At 44.0% G+C, this 22,400-nt stretch overlaps 2 protein-coding genes across 5 annotated transcripts in view; one reads left to right on the forward strand and one right to left on the reverse strand.

The window, feature by feature from the left end:
• TMEM94 (transmembrane protein 94) overlaps positions 1-16,043 on the reverse strand; it is a 51,301-nt gene extending 35,258 nt beyond the window's left edge. For 2 of the 3 annotated variants that reach the window (XM_077188425.1, XM_054645020.2), the window contains exon 1: positions 3,001-3,225. In XM_077188425.1, the coding sequence (XP_077044540.1) occupies positions 3,001-3,054 (54 nt within the window). In that variant the 5' untranslated portion in view covers positions 3,055-3,225. Of the gene's footprint in view, positions 1-3,000; positions 3,226-7,655; positions 7,783-15,897 lie in introns of those variants that run through there. The other variant, XM_054645021.2, reaches the window with a different exon arrangement.
• Positions 1-22,400, forward strand: part of GRB2 (growth factor receptor bound protein 2) — a 200,535-nt gene that overhangs the window by 126,863 nt on the left and 51,272 nt on the right. The window contains exon 1 of one of the 2 annotated variants that reach the window (XM_077188102.1): positions 18,327-18,506. The exons of the other annotated variant lie outside the window; for it this stretch is intronic. The gene's annotated coding sequence lies outside the window, so the exon portion shown is untranslated. Of the gene's footprint in view, positions 1-18,326; positions 18,507-22,400 lie in introns of those variants that run through there. 2 annotated transcript variants of the gene reach the window in all.

Consider the following 22,400-nt stretch of genomic DNA (forward strand, 5'->3'; position numbering starts at 1 on the left):
TGAGCTCTCTTCCTAAAATTCCAATCTTGTTCTTTTACACATAGAATCGTTTAAAATTACCTTAAAAGTTTATCAGCCATCTCACACTCTCTGCTACCTGATGAAAGACAGAGGTCTTGCTGCTTCCTTCCAGAGGAACAAAGTAGATCCCAGAATGTGTACAGAGAAATGGACACAAAATACTAATATATTTAAGTCCTCTTATATTTTCTCACAGCCATTACACATCCATAGTAGCATATTTATTTGTTGTACCAGTAAATGTTGATATAATGTGTGCCAAATATTTTTTTTAATAATACAGGAACACAAATATATTCCTTGCTTTCCAAAGCAAATTGGGTTGAATCATCCTCCATCCTCTGTGGATTCAGTCCCTTGCAGAATAAGGGATTCTTACCAAGACTACTGTACTTGAGTGTAACTGCTTTTACAAAGACTGTTTAGGCAAATAAGTGAACAGAATACAAAATATTTGCTACAAGTTTCAATTCTCATAGACTGCAGATCCACCCCTCTGATTCAGAGTGGTGCAAACCCCTGCAAGGCAGTTGTCAGACTGTTTCCCTCTTTCCAGGCTGCACTCCTTTTATAACACCTCTACTCAACTGCTTTTCAGATCTGAACAGTTGGAGGTGGGAAACTGGGCAGCAGAATGTTCTTCCTTTTCCTGGGAGCTATTTTGCATTCCTCAGCAGAAAAAAAAAGGCAGTTTTTAATTTACCAATGACACTTTGCAAGTGATTAATCTACTTCAGGGATTACACCTCCTGAAATTGTAAGCATTATTCACAGGTTCAAAAACACACAATAAGGAGTAACTCCACCAAATATATTTGCATTTATTACTGTAAGTCAGATTCTTGTTTAGGGTAAGTCACAATATGGCACAAAGTATGGTTTTGGGTCTCATCAGAGAGGATGACAGACATCAAATACATGACAATACACAATTTCTTGGGGTAGCATTTCATACAGCAGCCTAGTGTTAGAGAGGGATTTATTCTTGTTCTAAAGCAAATCACCCATCAGGATGCTACAGCTCCTGTACACCTGCAGCTGCTGACTTAGTGCTCAGACTGTCTGAAATGGCTCATCCCTGCTACAGAGTGACACAGATGGAACCAGCAGGGCCAACCCATCAGTCAGTCTGGGCAAAAACTTCCCTTTATTACCCCATGCTTGGTCCCAGCCTTGCTTTCTGTCTTTCTTGGTGCTCTCCTGGCTACTCTTTCTAAGAGATCAGACTCCCTGAGTCCAGGCAAGAATGTTTCTCTAATGACCAAGGCTATATCAATCATCCCCCTGACACATTCCTATTCCATGGGATGAATTTTTGATTAAGACTCTGGACTTTTAGGACAGCTGGATTCTCTAATTTCTTCTGCCACTGGTTTCTGCAAGACAGTGGGAAAATCAGATACTCTGTGCCTCAGTTTCTCATTCTCTGATGGAGGCTACTGACTCCCCACCAACTGTTGTAATTGTGAAGATTAACATTCACCAGCCCACCTGAATGCTACTGAAAGCTCAGGAAAAAGAAATGTATGTTGCTATCTGCACAATTCAGGCAGCTCCACCAAGCAGACCATGCTCTGTGGGAACCACTGCCTTTAAACCTAGACATGCTGGGAAAAGCACCAGAAGGCATGAGGAACACAGCTATTAAACTTGGTTTGAATGCACCTGACGTGAGCTTGGCAGCCTCAGCTTAGCTGTTGGTGGTCTCAAATCAAGTGAAACAAGCAGAGTCTTCAGCACAGCAGTGCCCAAGTTAATGGAGAGAGCAGTAGGCAGCAACTGTCTCCTCCCCACCCCATGCAGCCCAGGATGAAAGGCAGCCCAGACCTCCTGCTGCCCCTGGACAAAGGAACCTCCCCAGTTGGGTAACTGGGCGCCTGCAGGGGCTCCAGTGTGGATGCTTTGAGGTTCACTAACAGGGCCTGCAGATTCCCCCTGCAAAAAGACAGAGCTGCAGGAGCACAGAGCTCTGAGATGTGGCCAAAGCAGCGCTCGCCAGCCTGAATCACTGATGCACTTTGCTGTGCACAGGGTCCATTTTAATCCATGCAACAGCATCCACATTTTATGCTCTCCATAAAGCACGGAGTAAAGATGCCAACAGGCACAATCAACCTTTCTACACAGGTAATGCAATGCCCAGCACTTTGCTTCTCCCCAGCAGGAGCCCAGCAGCAGAGAAAGAGGCAGATGCTCCCCAGGAAACAGCCCAGTTCGGAATTGTACATTCCTGTTTGGAGCAACCAATCCCCAACCACAGTTACCTGTCCCACCAGGTTGCTGGCAGGAAGGGGCAGGGTTTATGCAGCACTTTGAAACACTACACAATTATTAAGCTTTAATTACTGTAATTTAGCCAGTTGCATTACTCCTCCAAGTTCAGAGAGCAGTTAGGAGTCTGTATTTATCCTGGCTTCAACACACAGTAGTGCTTTATGCCAATGCAGAGCTCCCTCCAGGGAATGCTAATGCCCCCCCACCAGAGGCCAGCAATGCTCAGAAATCCACAGAACTTCAGTACATCTTTCATCCCCTTGATAGTTTCCTTCCCATCCCCATTCTTCAGCTGAAGACTTTGGGGACCAAAGCGATGATCCAGCCTGGCAGGTACACTGCCAGACAGATCCACAGGGATGAGGAGGTTCAACAGTTACAGATCAAAGCCTATAGAAGCAACAGACAAATTTAAGCCATGAAGCAGAGGGGCAGCAGAGCAGGAGTCAGCAGCTAAAATCCTGTGTGGATCTTCCTATTGGTCCTGGGGCTAAAACTGCAGTTTAAAACAGTTTCTTTTCCCCGTCACTGCCAAAAACAAGCTATTCCCTAGCTAAAATCATCACTCTCTGTTTCATGTCCTGCCATAACCTTCCCCCAAAACCTCAAAGCTCTTCATGCCCCATCACATCAGGCAGGATGCAGACTGGGGAGGGAGACAGGGAAAGCCATTTTGAAATTAAATGTTAAGGGAGAGGAACTTACTTTGCGACATTTGCCTTGGTGGGGGATCCAGAGATCAGCCTGTTTGAAGAGCATCTGGGCTAAATTCCTGCACCACTTCCCCAGCAACTTGCACTGCTGCTGCTCTCCAAAAATGAGAGAGCAAAGAGGGAGAGGGAGCAAGATTGTGCAGAGCCCAACGCCGCAGAGAATGAGACAGAAGCAGCAGAGTGAAGCACCAGTCTGCTGATTAATTCAGCCTGCTTCCAGTCACGCTGCAGATCCAAAGGAGGCGGCCGATGGGGGTGGGGGAGCAAGGAGGATGAGGGATGGAAGTAGGGGGAGAAAAAAGCAGAGAGGGAAGAAAGTTTGCCCAGGATAGCACCAGATGTCTGTGAGAATGGTTCATTCATCAGATGGAGCCGACACAGCGAGGATCCCTGGGCTCACTGCCTGCAGAGCTGCATATGCATGCACAGGAAGCAATGATGCTGACAGACAGGGGTCTGTGCAAAAGCAGATGGCAAATTAGGTAGGACAAAGTGCTATAAAATATACTACAGGAAGGAACACCTGAGTAGGCAAGGAAAAAGACTAAATTGAGACCAAGAGACCCTGGAATCCTAACTGTCCCACAGACAACTCCACAGCTTTGGATTCAAGCTCAATTCAAAAATACAAGTATTTGCTATTTAAACAAGTTGAGATGGTTACAGGTCCTGTCTGAAGTGTTCTCTTGTTGATAAAGAATGCTGCAAAAACCCCTCTCAGAATCCCATTTCATCCTCAGACACACAATCTGAACTAATAGGGTACATAAATTCACCATATGGGACTCCACATTTACCTGGGCATGGCACACAGGAGGCAAAGGATAAGTGTAGACAGGGAAGGGCTGGGTGGAAAAACAACAAGGGGATAGAAAGTTGAAGAAGGAATGAGCCCTCTCTCTCATTCTCATCTTTTGCAGAAATGTTACATTCCCACTGTTGGAGGGATGCACCTTTATAAATGAGTTTTTATTTAGCTCCTACTTCAGTGCTGTCCTAATTCTGTCTGGGGCTTCCTAGTTCTGCAGAGCAATCACTAAAACAATTGCTTTCATTCCACACAGAAAGGGGTAAAGAATTGGCCCAGTCAAGCACCACCTCAAGGTGGTAGCTTGCCAAGGATTACACTGGCTGGTACCAAACAGGACAGGCACTGCCAAGGCTTCCAGTCTCAGCACACTGTGCAGCTCTGAAGACCACGTACAAGTGTCTGGACTCACCTACCCTGCCTGAACAAGCCCTTCAATTCCTTTCCTTTCCTTTTCTGAGGTTCAAATGCCTCATTAGGCACAGCCCATATTCTGTGTTTTAAGCCAGAAGGGCAGAGATTAAATGGCCTTAATATTCACAATAAAACCAACACAAGGTCTGGTTATCACTGGTGTGCTGGCACTGAGTTACACATGGGTGTGTAATCTCACTAAACTCCCAGAGCCAAAGCTGAAGGGAAGCAGACACTTTGTAATTATTTAATGTAACTTCAGGAGAAAGCAGAAGAGAGAGAGGCAAAACATCCTTTATTCTTCGGTAGGGCATTTTGTTTCCTAGACAACAATTTTATACTTAAAAAAACAAGAAAATGTCCTAATGGCACAATTTTTCTTTCCTGCCTGCTAAGGAACTACTCATCTACTCCTTTCAACACAAAAAAGGAGAGAAAAAAGAAAAATATCAACAAGGAGACTGGGTAAGAGTGGATAAACCCTCACACAATAAATATGCTTGTAAGACCCCTTCTTTATTATAGTGCTTGCTGATCTGTTTCCCATGGCTTTGTACCTTTTGAAGACTTGAATGAAAGTGAATAAAACAACCTGCTTGTGCAATACCAGGAACAATCCTTGTGCTTCATGCAGTTAGAGGTCCCAACCTCAAAACTCCAGCTTTGGTCATGGACACAAATGGCATTGGATAAAATTGCTGCTTCTTGTTTATCCCGCTGCTAAGAGACCTTGCTCTAAAGTGTTTAAGTAGGGCAGTAATTTGTACTATCTAGCTTCCTTCTGATATCAACTGGTATCAGAAAGTGCATTTGGATATGCACTTGTGCATCAAATAATATAATGAAAGAGCAGAAGACAAAAACTTGGGATCTGAAGATAAAACTGGGACTTGGAATAGAAGGCTGAGTATAAAGGCAGGGACTGACCTATGCAAAATCTGCAGCATAAATGAGAGACACTTGTGGAAAAAGGATCAGTTTGTGAAAAAGCCCTTGGATGAAGAGCTGAGCTTTTTAGAGAACAGCAGGGAATAAACACAGAGACATAGTCACTGGCAGGATGAGAAATAGCAAAAGACTTGGGCTACTTTTCAGTCCAAAGGTAGGGCTGTAGCTGTTGTTAGGCAACCTGGAACAAGGACCAACAGTGCTGGAGCTGGAGCAATGGGGAGCACAGCCCAGGCTCTCTGAACACGTTTCCAGGCTCTGGCCAGGAGGCACAGTGCTGTATCCAGGCTGCAGCAATTACACTGGGACAATACAGCTCAGTTGTTATGGGTAACTGTGCAATGAATGATGTCAATAATTTTTATTAGTTGTGTGGCTGCAAATCCAGCCTCTGGCTAATGCAACCCAAACTCAGGAGCCTCCCACTGTCCTGCAGCAATCAGTGCTGCTCTCTCAGTATGTGCTGAGTGGTCTTGGAGCAGAGATTCTGGCACCTTTCACAAGGATTAAATTCACTTCAGAAATACACAGAAAATTAAAAAGTCAGAGGAGGAGGAGAAAGAACAAGAATATCAGCACATTTAATTTAAGAAGAATACCCTCTGCCTTTCTCTGCGGTGTCTGGCTTCTGGCAAAAACTGGAAGGCAGCCTGCATTACACCTGACAAACTCTGATCCTCAGCCATTCCTGACAAGGGAGCTTATCAGCCAACTGGAGCCAGAGGACTCAGTCTCTCATCTGAGTGACAGCTGAGCGTGCTGCAGCAGTGCTCTGAGCACATCTCCTGCTCCAGGAGTGCTCACTCTCCATCACACACACATATATTGCAGAGATTGCTTTCAGCCAGATTTGGGACTGATGTTTTCACATGGCTTCATTTTATTTTTATCATTTTAAAATAAACCTAGCACATCAAACTTACTGCTGAGGTTACAAAGAGCTGAGGTTACAAAGCAGGTTAATTTGTTCCCTTATCATTGTGCATGTGTCCAAGTTCTTCACTTTGGGAAGGAAGAGAGATTCCACCTTAGATGGGGTGGAACGAGGATATGCAGTATTAAAAAAAACAAAAGAGCAAGCTCCTTAGCACCAAATAATAATTATAGAATGGTTTGGACTGAAAGGAACCTTAAAGATCATCTAGTGACAGGCCTCCTGCTTAGGGTTGCTAACAAGTATAAAATCATGGTCTTTCCTCAGAATCCAAACAAAATAAGTTGTAAAATGCAGCTTTATGTATCTGTGGGGTTTTTTTTAATTCCTATTTAAAAGACTGTGGTGACCTCTTGCCTTCAGTTTTAATACCCATTCAGAAAGAAGGGAGAAAAAGTTTCAAGCAGTCAGGAGAGGAGGTTAGGACTTGAGAACACCATGATTCCCCCTGTAACCTCCTTGTCAGGACATTTTCCTAATAGGCCTTTTAAAGGTTGCTGCCTGTCCAGCAATTTGATATGATCTTCCTGCACTGTAGAGTGGAAAATGTCATATGAGAAAGGTGAGCCAAATATAGTGACCTACAGTGAAAGTGTCCCCACTATGCCCTGCTCTCTTTGGTGCCCTCAGATCCTACACAGAACACACCCCTCCACACCGTGGTAATTGCATCATCTCTTAAAATGATCAATACCAGATTAGCCCATGATGTCAAACAAGATAACAAGTAGATAATTGTCCTCATTGGAATGTTAACTCCATGGTAATAAAGCAATTTGATATAAAACAACAGAAGTGAAACACATCCTCTGAGCACTCCAGAACCAAGAGGCTGGGGAAGGAGTGAGCCCAGGCCTTCCTTGTCCGGCACAGCTCAGAGCAGAAACACAGCAAAGAAGCAGTTGAGTAGGCAAGTGCCACAGCTGATGTGAAAAACTGCCCTTTAAAAGTCACACTGCTGTAGTATCTTTTGGTCTAGTGAGTCCCTAACAGGTATTTGCACTAATGAACAAAACAATTTCTCACTGCTGCAAACAAAACAGCAAGGAAGTGATGCATGGAGAAAACAGAGACAGCCAACAGACAAAAGCTCATGGTGTGGTGGGGAAAGGGACACCAGAGAGAAAAGTCAAGACTGTTCTCACCAGAGCTGGCTGACACCCCAAGTTACCATCAGCAAAACTGGACTCAGATGATTTCATTGCCCTGATTTAAAATCTTTCAGTGAATTCAGCCTTTCAAGTAAAGCTGAGTTGAGAGTCAGCCGGGAATGGAGCCCCAGCTTAGAGCTCAAAAGAGACACTGCAGGTGTGACAGAGGATACCCACCTGTGCTGTTCCACTGGGGTGCCTCAGTCCCACCCTACAAAGGATTTCCCTGCTGACACAGGGATGTGACAATGACAGAACTCTCAACTTCCATACTAACCATGGATCACACCTCTATATAATAATGCCACCATGTGAATCTTGACCCAAAATAATAAAGACATTTAAAAGGACTCAACACTCAAGTTGGGTGTGACTGTTATCATCAAACCTACCTGACACTTCTCCTTGAGGTCCATGGCTGTGCAGTTCTGTAAGCATGTCCAGCAAAAGGGGACTGCTCCTCAGGGGAGAATGTCTCCTAGGTAGAGAAGAGCTTGGCTACATTTACCACATCACCATCTGTAGAAACAGAAGGGGAAGCAATCAAGTCTCCCACATCGCTTCCTTTAGGATAAGAAAGTGATGAAATTCACAAAATTCAAATTACAGGATTGGTCCTTAAAAGAAGGAGAACTAGGGAGGTGAAAGTCTTTCTAATGTGCATCAACCCACCCCATAACTCAGAAGTTAAGTTAGCTTAACTCTCCCCAAAATCTAACATCCATAGATGAATTAAGTTCCCTGCAGTGCAGAGTAAGAGTATGACTGTAGTCCTGACAGGCTTTTGGGCAACACTCCAAAAAAAGGCTGACAAAGCTTGGATTCCACCAGGTGTTGGAGCAAGCTGTCATCCATGGCTATTTGTCTTGTTACTCTTATCTACCAGGAGCTTTGTCCAGCTAATCTCTAATGGAGCCAGCAATAATGATTCTTCCATTTGCTGAACATCACATCCAAGCTTTGACAAGGCTGTGCTGCTGGGCTGAGCATGAATCTGATCACCAGTAAGTAGGCCAAAACTCCTAAAAACATTGCCAGATGACCACAGATCTAGACCTCTTCTCTTTTCAGCAAAAGTGTGACTCTAACAGAATGGAGGTAGGAAGCAGCTCTGGAATTCACCTCCTTCTTCTAGCTCACCCTCCTCTACTTCCCATGGCACAAATTTGTTCTCCTTCCACAAAATGTCTTTTCTGGTGTACCTTGCTCCAGAGAACTCTCTTAAATATAAACACGACATGATACTATAAGATTATGCTATTATTGTCTTGGGAAAGTCTTTCTGTTGTTTAATAATTCTGGGTTCTATTTTTTAATCTCACACAGAAGCTCAGGGCTTGGACATATATTTCTCCTAAATCCAAATAAATAAGGAAGCAGCTAGATATGCAAATCAACCCAAACCACCCACACACCTCCTAGATATAACAGGACTGGCCTTTGCCAGCTGAGATTTACTACTCTGGTTTATACAACACTACCTTCTTCAGAGAAGGATTCTAGAGATCCCATCCTTGTGGCAGTCACCCAGCTCTGACAATGCTGCATAACCTCAAGGAAAAAAAGGCATCCAAAAGCTTACTCAGAAAGCCACTCTGCAGTTAGATATCAGTATTTCCTCTCCTGCAATCCTGCACCTGCATTCTGAGGGAGAAGGAGCAAGCATTCAATATTCAGAGTGCTGGTTATCAAAGACCTGCCTGCAGAACCACAACCAGCACCTCCAAGTGCCATTTTCTGGCTACCAGGCTGGTCAGCATGAGCCACCAGTCTGGACTCTGCCCTACTTTTCTGTTCTGTGACCCTTTCAATGTGCACACAATGAGGGAATAAAGTTATTTTCAGTCACTCCATATCCCTGCCAGGCCAATTAGCAACTGCAAAGGGAAGATCAGACAAAGTTACTGGAGTGAAGCTGACCAAGAGCTCCCAGCAAAGGGCCAGGAGTGGGAAGGAAGAAAAAGTACTTTTGTGTGTTTGCACACAGCAGTTTAGAGCCTTAGTATCTTGCCTTTAATTTGAGAGTGACTTCTGTATAAGGCAAGGCAAGACAAGATGATTTTAAGGAGAAAACAGTCACTAACAATAAAAGGACTAAGATAAATCCATGATCCTTCCTTTTAGTCCCCTCCAAGATAAGATTCATTAGCTGATCTACTGAAAGACTTATGCACCATGCTCTCACTTGTTCAAACACAGCTAAGAGCCTGAATTTCTCTCTGGATCTGGATTTCAAAAGCATCCAGCATGGGTGGGTGGCTATGGCTAGAGGGCAGGAGGCTGAGCTGGGCAGGAGGCAGGATTTCTGCACTGCCCTCAGTGACATGCTGGTTCTGGCAGCAAACTGAAATGTGATCCTGAATGCAAAACACGCCATTCCCTGAAGTTCACAGCACATCATCTGCATGCTTAGGAACACCATCCTGGAGTCCTTCAGTGCTAGGAAGCAGGAAACACACCAAGGGTGTTAAAAATACAAAGGATTGGTTGGAAAGAGTGAATATTTCCTGTTTAGAGAAATTCAAAAGCTGTAATGGACAACATAACAAGAGCTTGTGAAAATAATCAGTGGTGCACAAAGCACTGCTTCATCATCATACATATTCAGGGCTTCTTCAAAATTTGAACACACTGACCGGCCCAGAAGCAGTTTAGTTTTTCTCACATCCCTAATTTAAGGTACCAGCAGTGGTAGACTGTAGACATTTCACACAGAGAAAGCAAGAAGGCAAGTCTTTCCTGGGCCAATCTGGATACACAGAACATGGAGAATGTTTAATTTTCCTACTTTTAAAAAGGATTTTCATTTAGAACCAAAATTCCAAATACAGCTAACCTCAGATAGGTTGGATATCTTAGTACTGGGGTAACTGAAGCCAACAGCAAAGACAAGCTACGATGAGAAATCAACCTTCCTCAATTTCTGCACCTGGACTGGCACTGGAGCCATTGAAGATGTGATTTGCACACTTTCTCTTAAACGCAGAATCTATCAAAATAAAACTGCAAGAATTTTGTCATTCCAACTAAATACCTCACATGCATTACAAAGATCTTGCAAATACTTGGGAAATAGCTTCACACACTGAGGCTGCAGCAACTTAATAAATTCTGGAGGCAGCCTGCAAATCTGCAGAGTTGGGCATCCACTCACTCTGCAAAGTCCTTGTGTGCTCCCCTCCCAGACTCCTCTGTTTCAGGGACTCCTGCAATTCCCACCTCCATCCCTACCCTGCTACAGGGACTCTCCACACACTGGACCTGTCCTAGTTTTGTGCACTGCTATTCCACACTGGAATATCTGCTTCCTTCTGTCCTCCCTGTTCTTATCTCTCTTCTGTCTGCCCGGGCAATTAGTCACGTCGACATGTTACACTCTGCAGGACAGAAATGAAGTGGGACTGCTTTGCTGGGACATGTTGGAGGGTGTCAAATATTCAGCTGCAGACAATCAGAGATGCCTGAAGCTGTGGCTGCTCTAATCAGACACCACAAGCTTCCAGTGCAGGCAGTTTATCCCTTCCACTTTCCCAGCACACTGCATTCTCCTCAGGATTTTCAAGCCTAGAGCAATTTGTGAAACTTGGGAATGGCTGGATGTGGTGTTCAAGTGTCATCATGTTGCATTCAGCCTGACAAATATTTCCAAATCATTGGGCAAGAGTGAAACCCAGGATAGGGTTCACCAAATAATCCAATGTTTAACAACAAGTCAACTGTCTGGAAGTCCTGTATGCCAAACCCAGGCAGTGGTTATCCCACAGCTGTGGGGAGAGGTCTGCAACCCACCTCAGAATATCTCTATTTTACATGATTGGGTGAGTTCTGTGCCTGGGTTGCTATGTGTGCCTGATATCCTTTTTAGATTGGAAAATACATCCACATCCCCCCTTAATTTGTTTCAGTTTGGAAGTGCCATGAGCAAAGAGCAAGTCTTGTAGCTCAATCTGAGTATCAACAAGTGTTTGAAACATCCCTCTGGACAGCAGAACTTTGCAAGGGCCCATTCACCCTTTTCTTTACCAGATCATCTCTTGAATAACAATGCCATATGCAGCCAGTGTATTTATATAGGTAAAAATACTATGGCTCAGATTTCCCAAGGATTTCAAATCACTTAACCATCAGTATGAGACAGCAGTGTTGAATTTTAATAAAAAAACTATACAGCATGATATATTACCTACCAAACTTATAAAACAACTAGCAAAGAAAGATCAGGCAATTATAGAACCAATAGACAGTTGAAAAGAAAAATATGTTTTAGAAGCTGCTGTCTTTAGAGAGAAAAATAAATCAACCTAATGATACTATTTTCCCTAAAGTGTTCAATCACTGATGCTTTTATGTTATTTACTGAAAATTCCCAACACAGATTAGTCTATGAAAAATGATGGGGAGTGTGAACATTTCTTGCTGCCAAAAGTGAATTCCTCAAGAACAGAAGCCTGATCTGTCAACCAAGAATAGAAACACGGGGGAACAGATAATAACCAAAAAAAGCAGCTGCCTTGGAGAAAATGGCTTTGATTTAAGCTGATTGTTTTGATATCAGCAGAACCATACGGCCTTCCTACTCATGAGGAGCTGATGTCTGCCTGATCATTTGCAACACGGGGACATTTGCTGATACATGGCCTTCCAAAGGTGCACCAAGTGATACTGTCAATTGCTTTGAGACTCACTGAGAGCATGGAATAATTACAGCAAGGGAGCTGGCAGACACACTTCTTGGCTTCAGTATCTGCCTGTGAAAAAAGACTTGTCAGAATTTGGGCCAGCTAAACATTCTCTGCCTCAATAACCCCAGACTGTAGATAGGAATAAGCATATCTGCTTCAGAGGAAGACTGTGAAATAAATTTATTAGTATCTGTAAAGTGAGATGCTCTGAAATAGTGCTGTATATGTGCTAAGTATTATCAACCCAGCAGCAGTCACATATCTCATTTGAGCCTGGCTGTAAAGAATCAGGAGCTGATTTCACACAGTCTCTGCTTCCCTTCCTAAATGACAGGAATCAGAGAGAGGTCTATTCTGCACTGAATCACAAACAGGATTAAATTTGAAATGAACTTTTGAGTGTCATCCATTGACAACTGTGCCTCTTGGAGGTGAAATTACTTTTTGTTTAAACCTTACTTGCTGAGAATTTTCCAATAAAAAATATCTGACTCCTTCCTAATTTCTCCAGCACATTCAGAACTTGCACATTGGACTGTTTCAAAAGAGAGTCATTGCTCAAAATGAAACCTGAGCAACAAAGAGGGAGAAGGGGAGTAGGGAATTGCTTTGGCACACTTGTAAGACCTTTGGTTTACTTGGAAGATTAAGACTGATAAAAAAAGATGTTCCACAAGTGAAAGAACACTTGTTTTAATTTCATTTTGGTGAGCTGAGAAGCAATTATCAAAAGGAATATGATCAAAGAATTATATAATTAGTTTAGTCTACCTTACTGTTTCCACAGGGGCTGATACTATTACAAATTAAGGTATTGTAAATCTGAGAAGTATTTGCTGTGTTCATTTTTCCTTACTTGGTTAAAAAGAAAAAAGTGTGTTTGGGAACTAAAGGATTCCTTTACTTTTTCTGCTTCAGGTACTGCCTGCCACAGAAAGTCACAGCATGTAGAGAGTCTGGATCAAAGTGAAAAATGCAATAAAAGGCACAATTCTGAAAGGTGGAAGGGCCCCTACAGCTTCTGCAGAGACAAGATGTTGTGGCACAATGTCTTGAAAAGAAATTTTTACAGCAAATCTATGGAAGAATTCACTGCAAAAGTGACAGCTGTCATTCATCATCATGATATTGTAACCAGGATTGTATAACTACCTCCATTTAAAATTAAATAATACTGAAATGTTAGAAAACCACAGAAAGAAAGTAAAATTTAAAAAGCTTGTGCTGCATTTATAGGACCTTTTAGCAAAGGTCCTATTTTTGCTGATATACACTGACTCAGAAACAAAAGGGCAGCTTTTCCTCTTAATTCTAGATTATAAATAAAGGTGTTGTTTTCATAGTTTATAGTAAATATGGGTAAAAAAGCATTCTTACACCAGTGTTTGCCATTTGGAGATATTTGATAAACACTGTGCCAATGGGAAGGTGTTCTCTGGAGTTTCCCAGAGCAGACTCAGCACCTGAGGGCCATTCAGACCAAACTCAAACCCATTCCAAGCACAGCACAGCCCTGACCTAGGAAAGGTGCTTCACAGATTGTGTGTTTTGCTATTCTCACAAGCCCCATGAAAGTTTTATGATGAACACATGTAGGATGAGCTGTGTCTAGAAACAGGGCAGTGAGCTGCCTCACTCTACTGTGAAAGGAAAACAGGAGCTCCCTACAGCTCCTGAAGAATCTCCCCCCAGTCTTCACTCAAGAGCACTCCAGAGATGCACACTGCACTATTTAGTGTTCAAACACATACATTATCACAGATGTGAACCCATCCAATCCAAAGCAAACCCTGCTCCCACAGGTCTAAGTGCAGGACAATGCTGCCTGAGCAGGTCACTCTCTTTGGCCAACCCAACCCTTTTGGCCAACTCAACCCAACCCTTTTGGCCAAATCAACCCAACCCTTTTGGCCAATCCCTCATGGCCTCTGGCTCTGCTCCTGGCCAGGCTCAGCCAGCCACAGGGGGATATAAACCCTCCCAACCCACACCTTCTCAGGGCTGTGTCTGGGGCAGGTTGGTCTGAGTGTTTGCAGTGGCTTCCAGCACCTAATTTGGGTAGGGCTCTGACAGATCAAGATGTAAACAGAGCTGTAATGTGAAGATTAGAGGACAAAGGCTTGTTTTCTTGCTTGTTTTCTTGTTTCCACCTGCAGTACCAATATTCATTTGTTTGGCGACTGAGGCTAGAAGCACTAATATCTTAATCCTCTCATCAGATAAAAAATGTTGGCAAGGTGTTTGTTCAAAAGGTCATGGTTAAGAGGAATATTATGTAAATTTTTTTTCAATACGCTTGACTAAAATATAGGAAATATAAACCACTTCTCTAAAGAATAACACATATCTTGCACAAAACCAGCACCATGTAACTATTTCTACATATGACTATATTAGGCAGGCTTCTTGGAAAACAAATTTAGTTTGCTTGCTAGGGTATTCAAATTTTACTACATTTGAGCAAGCCCTGTAGATTAATGCAACACAGCAGCTGTTGAGTAACAGTTTGTTTACATAGAAACCTGCATTTCTAAGTAACTTAAAGTGTTTCATAGAGCTCATGTGCTACTATTCCATTGTGTCCCATTGTGTGTGAGCTGCCTGTTCAACTAGGAAGTTTTTTCTACAATTGCTGGGGGAAAGAATAGGATTTTAAAGAAGCAGTCCTTAGTAGCTTCCTTTCCATAGATACATGAAAGTATCTATGCCTTGGTAGCTGCCTCAGGAAGATGGATGGATGCTTATGGTCTCTGCTATTATCTTGGTAACTTTTAACACTGGTAAGCCTCACTTAAGGAAACTCTTCCGTGGTACAAGATTTCCTGTGAAAACTCAGTGTTAAATGTGTACTAAAACACTCTTCACTCCTGTTTATGGGTTTTCCCTTTCTCTCTATCTTTTGGGTAGATAGTATCATCTAAGACAAACTTCTCATGCTTTATGTAATGGTATGTAATGGAATGCTTTATGTAATGGTATTTTTAAAGGGGATTTGTTAGGCTTTTCCTTACCAATAACAGCCTCTGTTATTCTGACAATGAAAAGCTCCCAAACAGACAAATAGCAAGAACTGTGTGGATCACAGCTTTTGAGAATTGAAACAGGTGGACATCTGGGACAAAACAAAGTGTGCCACGAACTTCTGCTGATCACAACACTGCGCTGAAGTAGGCACAGGAGTGAAGCAATATGAAAGAACCGGCTGAGAGAATGCTGCTATCCCGGCTGGAAGGAGTCAGGAAAAGCTCCTAAAGGCCAGAATTTGGGACCAGACACTAAACCTTTATGCGGAGTTTGAAACTGCAGCTACCCAAGCGCACACACGGCTGATGGGCACCCCCTGGCCTGACTCCGAGTCCGGTGTCGCGGGGGGATGCTCCGAGCCCGGTGCCCCGGAGGAATGTTCCGAGCCCGGTGATCCCGGGGGGATGCTCCGAGCCCGGTGTCCCGGGGGGATGCTCCGAGCCCCGTGTCCCGGGGGGATGCTCCGAGCCCGGTGCCCCGGAGGAATAGTCCGAGCCCGGTGCCCCGGGGGGATGCTCCGAGCCCGATGTCCCGGGGGGATAGTCCGAGCCCGATGTCCCGGGGGGATAGTCCGAGCCCGGTGTCCCGGGGGGATAGTCCGAGCCCGGTGCCCCGGGGATGCTCCGTGGCGCTGCCAGCCGGAGCCTGTCCAGCAGCTGTGGGAGAGGTGCCGCCGGTGCGCTGAGCTGCCATCATGTGTTTAGACTGCCTTTTGTGTGTCCTTTTCTAATTTCCTCTTCCTCCTAAGCCGCTGGGTAACGCTCCGACGAACTGCGGGCAGTGGGGCCGCAGGGCTGCGGACCGCCGCGGGCTCTGCCTCGGGCCTCCCCCCTCGTGGCGGGCAGCCCCCAGCCGAGGAGGGGACCGCCGGCCGCGCTCCCCAGAGGGCCACAGCCCGGCCCTGCCCCGCCGCCCGGCCCGTACTCACCCGCCGCGCCGGGCGCTGCCGGCGGGGCCGCTCGCCCGCCGCGCCGCCGGGGCCGGGGCCGCCATCTCGGTCACTGGCAGGCGGGACGCCCCGGCGCCGGGGGCCCGCGGGGGCGCTTCGGGGCCGCCGCAAGAAGCCGCTCTCTGGTTGGTGCGAGCCCGCGCGGCCGCCCGCACGCCGAGCGCTGATTGGCTGGGCCAGGGTGGCGCGCGAAGCCAGGCGCCCGCCCTGGCAGCAGGTCGGGGCCGGCCGTGAGGGGAGACTGAGGGGAAAGGGCGGCAGCGCCGAGGGGGCGGCGGGCGGAGCGGAGACCCAGGGTGAGGGTCACCCCACGGCTCCTAGGGAGACGTCGTGGAGACGGTAGTGGGGGGCAGTGAAGTGACTTTGTGGTGAAAGGAACGCGGGAGGGCATGGAGAGGGCCCGAGGGCGGTCCATGGCCCGAGACTCCATGCCCTCATCAATGACAGGGCTTGGTGGGTGCCCCAGGGAAGGGGGTGAGAGAGAAGGTGAGTCCCTTTTAGGGGACTCCGCTGCAGGAGGAGGTGACACCTGCAAGAGGAGGGTGACACCTGCAGATGTTCCGCTGAAAAGCCACTTTTGGTGTAGAGAACCAGCAGACTGGGAGCCATGAGGTGAAGGCGGCCGCAGGGTGCCAGGTGCACAGGAAACCATGGCAGGGACGAGCACACAAACCCAGGCAGCCGGTAATCTTCACATGAAATCTAAGCCTCTGCAGAATCTGGAAAGGAAGTCAGAGGTGTGAGACAGAGACACTTCTGTGCCTCTGCCTGCAGACATTTGGTGCTTGACTTCTGAATTTGTAGTAAATTGAAAAGATGTCTGTCTGTCAATTTTAACTCCTTTCCTATTCCTTTAATTCATTACAGAGCTTGTATTATCCCGAGTTGCGATGTGGCAGTTCCCATGTGCGATATTTTGTTACAAAGCTCATCTTGACTAGCTTGCTAAACTACAAATGCCAAAGCCTGGTGCAGTTGTTTGCAATTTTGTACAAAGAGCTTAAGTTCTGCGTTGTTTTCAATGCAGATGCAGTTTAAGAATGTAGCATTTTGAGAACTTCTCCATACTCCTTTGAGACAGTTTACTTTGACAGTGCCTGGATACACACAGTGCAGGATTCTACGGGTGTGATTTCAGCTCTTTTAAATACAATTTAAATTTCAGTGAGGAGAATCAAGGCCACAGAATTCCTGGATTTTCTGAGCTTGTTACTCAGAAGACTTCCTTAGAATCAGTTAACAAAAAACTCCCAAAACACCTGAGTGATGCTGAAAGTGGTTTTGGTGACTTAGAAGGAAACAAAATGGTAGATGTGGGGAATTGATGGTGTAGTTTAGAGACGGTACAATGAAGGGAAAGAAGATAAATGTCCTACTTCAATTGCAATAATACAAAATCATGAGTTGTGCTTAGTGCTGCAAAAGCATCTCATTAGCTCCTCTTTAGATTGTTCTACCCAATAAAATCTACTTAATTAGTTGAAGGTTTTAAGTAAAAAGTCAGAGTAAAGATACATCTTGAACAGAGATCTGGAATAAGGGTTATTTTGCTTCTGACATGGATTCCCTGTGGATCTTAAACAAGCCCCTAATAAACTCTGTTTTCTCTCACAAGTACACTGTGTATAGAATTTCTGTCAGTGAAATGTTCACTTACAGGGACTGGCAGGCTGCACCTTTAACATGTTGGTGCCTTCACTTCCTCCTTGGTAAACCTGATCTAACTGCTCACCTCAGGGACCTCGTGCTTGCAGAGTGCTGAGAATAAATGAAAAACATCAAAATGCATTATTACAGGGGAGGTTGGAGGAGCAGAAACACCCTTGAATTGGCCGGTGCTGCTACAGATTCAGAAATAGGACAGGTGTCCAGAGAGCACTTTTTCCATGTATTTTAGGAGAGGGTGACAAAGGGAAACTCGAGGCAAATGCTGTGAAGCACTCAAGAGGCACTAAGCCGGTGTGATTTTTGGACCTGAAAACTTTGCTGTAAAGACCTGGTCTACAGCACAGTGCTCAAGTCATCATCTTCTCCATTGTTTAATATTGCAGAATTGTGAATGAATGGTAAACAAGGGAATAGTCGTTCTGGATGTTTATAGCAATGCAGTATTTTGGTATGGAGGAAACCACAAATCAGTCAATTTTGCCTGCAAATTAAGATCACTTCCCATACTCGCTTCTAAATAGCTTCTAAACTATTCCTTGAGTGCTTTTTTCCTCCACATCCTTATATTTCTTGGAGTTGTTACACCATGTAAAGGCCTCCTATATAATTTTGGTGGAAGTGAGCTCATAGAAATGAAATAACTCAAACCTATGTGGGTAGTCTGCAAAACCTTCATTGCGTGCTCCCACGTGTGAGCGCAGGGATCTGCCGGAGGGATCTGCTGGCTCCCCCTGGGGCCGCAGCACATGGGCAGAGCCAGGGCTCAGCTTGCCGTGAGCTTCCGCCTGGAGCAGCTTGAGGAGCCCGGCACATCCACGGGACTATTTCACCTCCCTGTATGTGCCTTTCAGTCAGTCCTCACCAGGGTGGCTGCTGTGGAGAGCAGACATGAGAATTTCACTAGGATCACTTTAAAGCAGGTATTGTATGCAAAAAAAAACCCCAAACCTTTCTTTGTCTTTGTTTTTAGTTAAGCTCTCTGACAAAGTATTGAAGTTGCATTTTAATCAGTATTTGACAAGTAGAGTTTCTGAATAGTTGTGCAAAATAATTTAAATATAATTAAATCAGCGAGAATATTTTGTATTGTTTAGAACAGGCAGTGGCTGTTTGTCTGATTCCCTCCCCCCTGCATATTTCATAACAGATGCTAAGAAATTACTATAATTATAATGTGCATAGTGAAAAAAGGAATTGAAAGGGGAAGATTGATACAAAACCTGACTGAGTTAAAAATTAAAAGGAGTAGTTGAGTTGACCACCACCTTTACCAAAGCTGAAGGGAAGATAGTATTTCATTTTAGCTGAATTACATTATTTGCCAGCTCCTGTATATTGCTTAATGAACAAGGGACTTGCACGTCATTCAGTGTCTAATTATAAAAAATAAGTGATATATTTCACAAAAGAGAGCAATTCTGCCTTTTTGTAATAAGCAGCATCTGCTTTGTTTTTCTCCAAACTGAGAGGTAATTGAACTGACAATTCCAGGCTGTCCTGAAAATGACAGATGACTGGATTGGGAGTAGGAAGAAAGCAGAAGTCCTTTTGTACTAAAGAAAGGGGGATGGCACACTATAGTTGCATCTGGTTCTCTTTTACAGGTCTCTTTCAGAGCTTAAGCAGTTCTGGGTGACCCCAGCCAACTGATTTTATTGTTTAATTTCTTAATGTCAGTGACAGCTATTGCAGGTCCCAGATAGAACAGCCTTTCCTACACAGTCAGTTTTATAAATCTTGTCATTTCTTTTTTGTGACCATAGAAACACAGCTGGTATGGAAAGAAATCTGTTTGAATGTAAGACTCATGTGTGGTTTTGGTTTGGACCTTTTTTCTGCTAGTTTTGAGCTTAAGTTTTCTGGTCTCCTGGTCTATAAAAGTCAGAACAGCCCCTGTTTGTCTCACATGGTGATTAAACTGCTTCACAAGTGCTCTTGAGATCTGTAATGAGTAAAATTGTGAAGCTGTTCTGGCAGATCAGCTGTTCTGTCTGGGTCACAAGCAGCAACACTTATTGATTGCACTTGGGCAGATTTACAGAGACAGACAGTTGTGATAACAGTTCAGGGTGTGTGTGAGAAGCCAGGGCAGAACATGAGGAGGGTTTCAGCTGGCTCAGAAGTTAAAAACTGCCAATTCTGTTCCTAATGCTGCTAAACACTGGTGTTAGTTTATTGTATGGCTTTGGGCAAGCCCTCTATGCCTCTGCTTCCCAGTTTGCAGAATATGGATATCTATATATTTCTATGTGTACACTTCTATTATCTGTTATCATACATCTATTCCATCCCTTTGATTTTGTTGCCTTTAGCACTAACCTAAAGCTGCAAATCAAAATGAGACCAACTCACCAATATACAGCAAAGTAGTTACCCAATTGATTCATTATCCTGCTCTCTGAAGAACAGACACAGAAAACACATTTGGAGAAGGTTTTTTCCCTAGCTTTGGTGTCTGATTCCCTAATTAGTCCTGTCACCCAATGTTCCAAATATGGACATGTGGGGAAATCCTATAGACCAGAAATCTAAATCTTGAATTAAGGTTTTAGAGAAACTTTACTAATAGCATTTAAGTCTTGTAGACTCTCCTCCTTGGTGTCCATTTTAATATGAGCTGACAAAAAAAGTGAGTTTGTTGCCAGTTCTGTCTGTATGTGGTACCTGCAGTTTTGTTTCAGTCTATGGTCTGACTTTAGAACCTCAGTGTTAGGTTTTTCTCAGGGTATTCAGCATCTTCCTAGAGCAGGTTATATTTGTTGCTCTTTGGTTGCATCAGTCATGTTTGAAGCAACTTTGTTCCAAGACAGACCCAAATATGTAGTAAATGGAGTAGTTTTGGATTTTATGGCTAATGTCCCTGGTTTGATTATCACACTGAGGCTGACATGGGTTGATGTGGGAAGCAAAAGGCAAGAAGGTAATATTAATGCAATAAATCTCAACAGCCCCATTGCCAGCATTCCCCATTCCCTCCACGCTGTGCCTACATTCCTGTCATTCCCCCCTGTGCCGCACCCACTGGATCCCTGCACATCTCAGACAGAGGTGAATATCCAGGCAGTCCCCCACAGCTGTCAGAACAGGCTCGTGGCAGTAAATTTTCAACTGCGCTGAAGAAAATTGATCGGAGCCTGTCTACATCTATTGCACATTCCCTGTGGCACAATGTCTGACTTTCCATGTGAGCAAGCTTTGTGTCCTGCTTAGATCAGGCTGCTTAGATCCAACTTATAGTGTTACCCTATACAAACTGCAGCACTACAATGCAGAATCACAGTGTGAAATTTGGAGCATCTTCAGATGTGCTGAGCTAATCAAGGGTTTGCTTTTTTAAAAAAAACACTACAATTCTTTGAAAGCAGGAAATGCGTCAGAGGAAGAAAGGTGCATGTTATAAATGTATTTCATTACAATTATTGTGCCAGATGCCTTTAAAAAAAACACTGCAACAAACACAAAGTTCCTTAAATTGTCAAGTGTATTGTAGTTCATGATGATGACAGATCCTCATGTCTGAGGAGAACAACAAACAGCCTTAGGAACATGGCATTAATACAACTATTCCAAGCAGCAATTTTAAACCTTTAGTGGCTGCTTGACCCATTTTAACAAATATTCCTCTGATCTATTGATAGCAAAACCCATACATTTATTTCCCCAGACTGCTCTGAGAAGTTTAAAAAGGTATTCAAAAGAAATGTCAGACACAAGGATTTTTCTTACCTTCTTAAAATACTCAGAGCTAATCTTGGATTATATTTTATCATCATCAACTGTCATAGAAAATTCAAGCTATTCCTAGACTGCAAAAAAAAAAAAAATTTGAATCTTTAGCAAAACAATGTCTCTGTTGCCTTTTTCACCCTTGCTCACAGCTATGTCAGGATTTTGGCTTTTGCTGTAGCAAGGCTGCACAGTATTGCACAATAAGCTTTGTGTTTCTATAAAGTATTAACTTGTTTGCAAGCTGGGGGAACATTCTACATGGATTTGTTTGCAAGCAAGTACATCTCAGCAATTCCTCAGTTAGGAATATCTTTCTGTAACACTCTAATCTCTGCTATTTCTGAAATTTGTTGCTTGTTTGATTTTCTAGGACTGCCCTTTTACAGTCAGGCAGCTGCAGCCCCATAAAGTAGCTGTCATTCAACTGGCAGCTGTTGGCCATAGCTGGCTTTTCAAGTCCAGCTAAAAGTAGCTCCTATAACTTCTTTGAGAACTTATTTGACTTACAGAAACTTACTATGAACTTCTGAATCCCCGTCTTGAGGGCATACATGAAACACGAGATTCTGTAGGACTGTTCTAGGAACAAGTACTGGGGACTTGAGCGACCTTGGAATCCAGCTCTGATTTCATCAGTCTTGGAGTCACTTCTAAATGAATCATTTCTGCATCCTCAGAAAGAATGTCTGAAACATTTATAACATTTCAGCTCCTAAAGCTCCTTTTCTCCACCCTTTCCAATGTTTTGAATGAAGTATGGGAAGAACTCACATCTTCTCCCAAAACCTGGGAATAGGTTAAAACCACTTAAAGACAATGTTGTGAGGATGAGAAAATGAACTTGCCAAGGGTTTAAAGCTCAAATTTAATCCAGTCTTTATCAAGCTGCTTAAGCATTTATGAGAATGTTAGCAGGCAACATTTGCAGAACACAATTTATAAGCTGGATTGTCTGAGGTTGTGGTAAATATTCTGATGGTACTCTGGTCTTGGTATGGATGTAACCATAACCCCCCTGGCAGATTCCAGCTGAGGAGAGCAACCAGTGTCATGGTTTATTTTTAAAAAAAGGGTTTAATTGGAGG

The sequence above is a fragment of the Agelaius phoeniceus genome, chromosome 19, assembly GCF_051311805.1.
Source record: "Agelaius phoeniceus isolate bAgePho1 chromosome 19, bAgePho1.hap1, whole genome shotgun sequence".
NCBI classification, from domain to species: Eukaryota; Metazoa; Chordata; class Aves; order Passeriformes; family Icteridae; genus Agelaius; species Agelaius phoeniceus.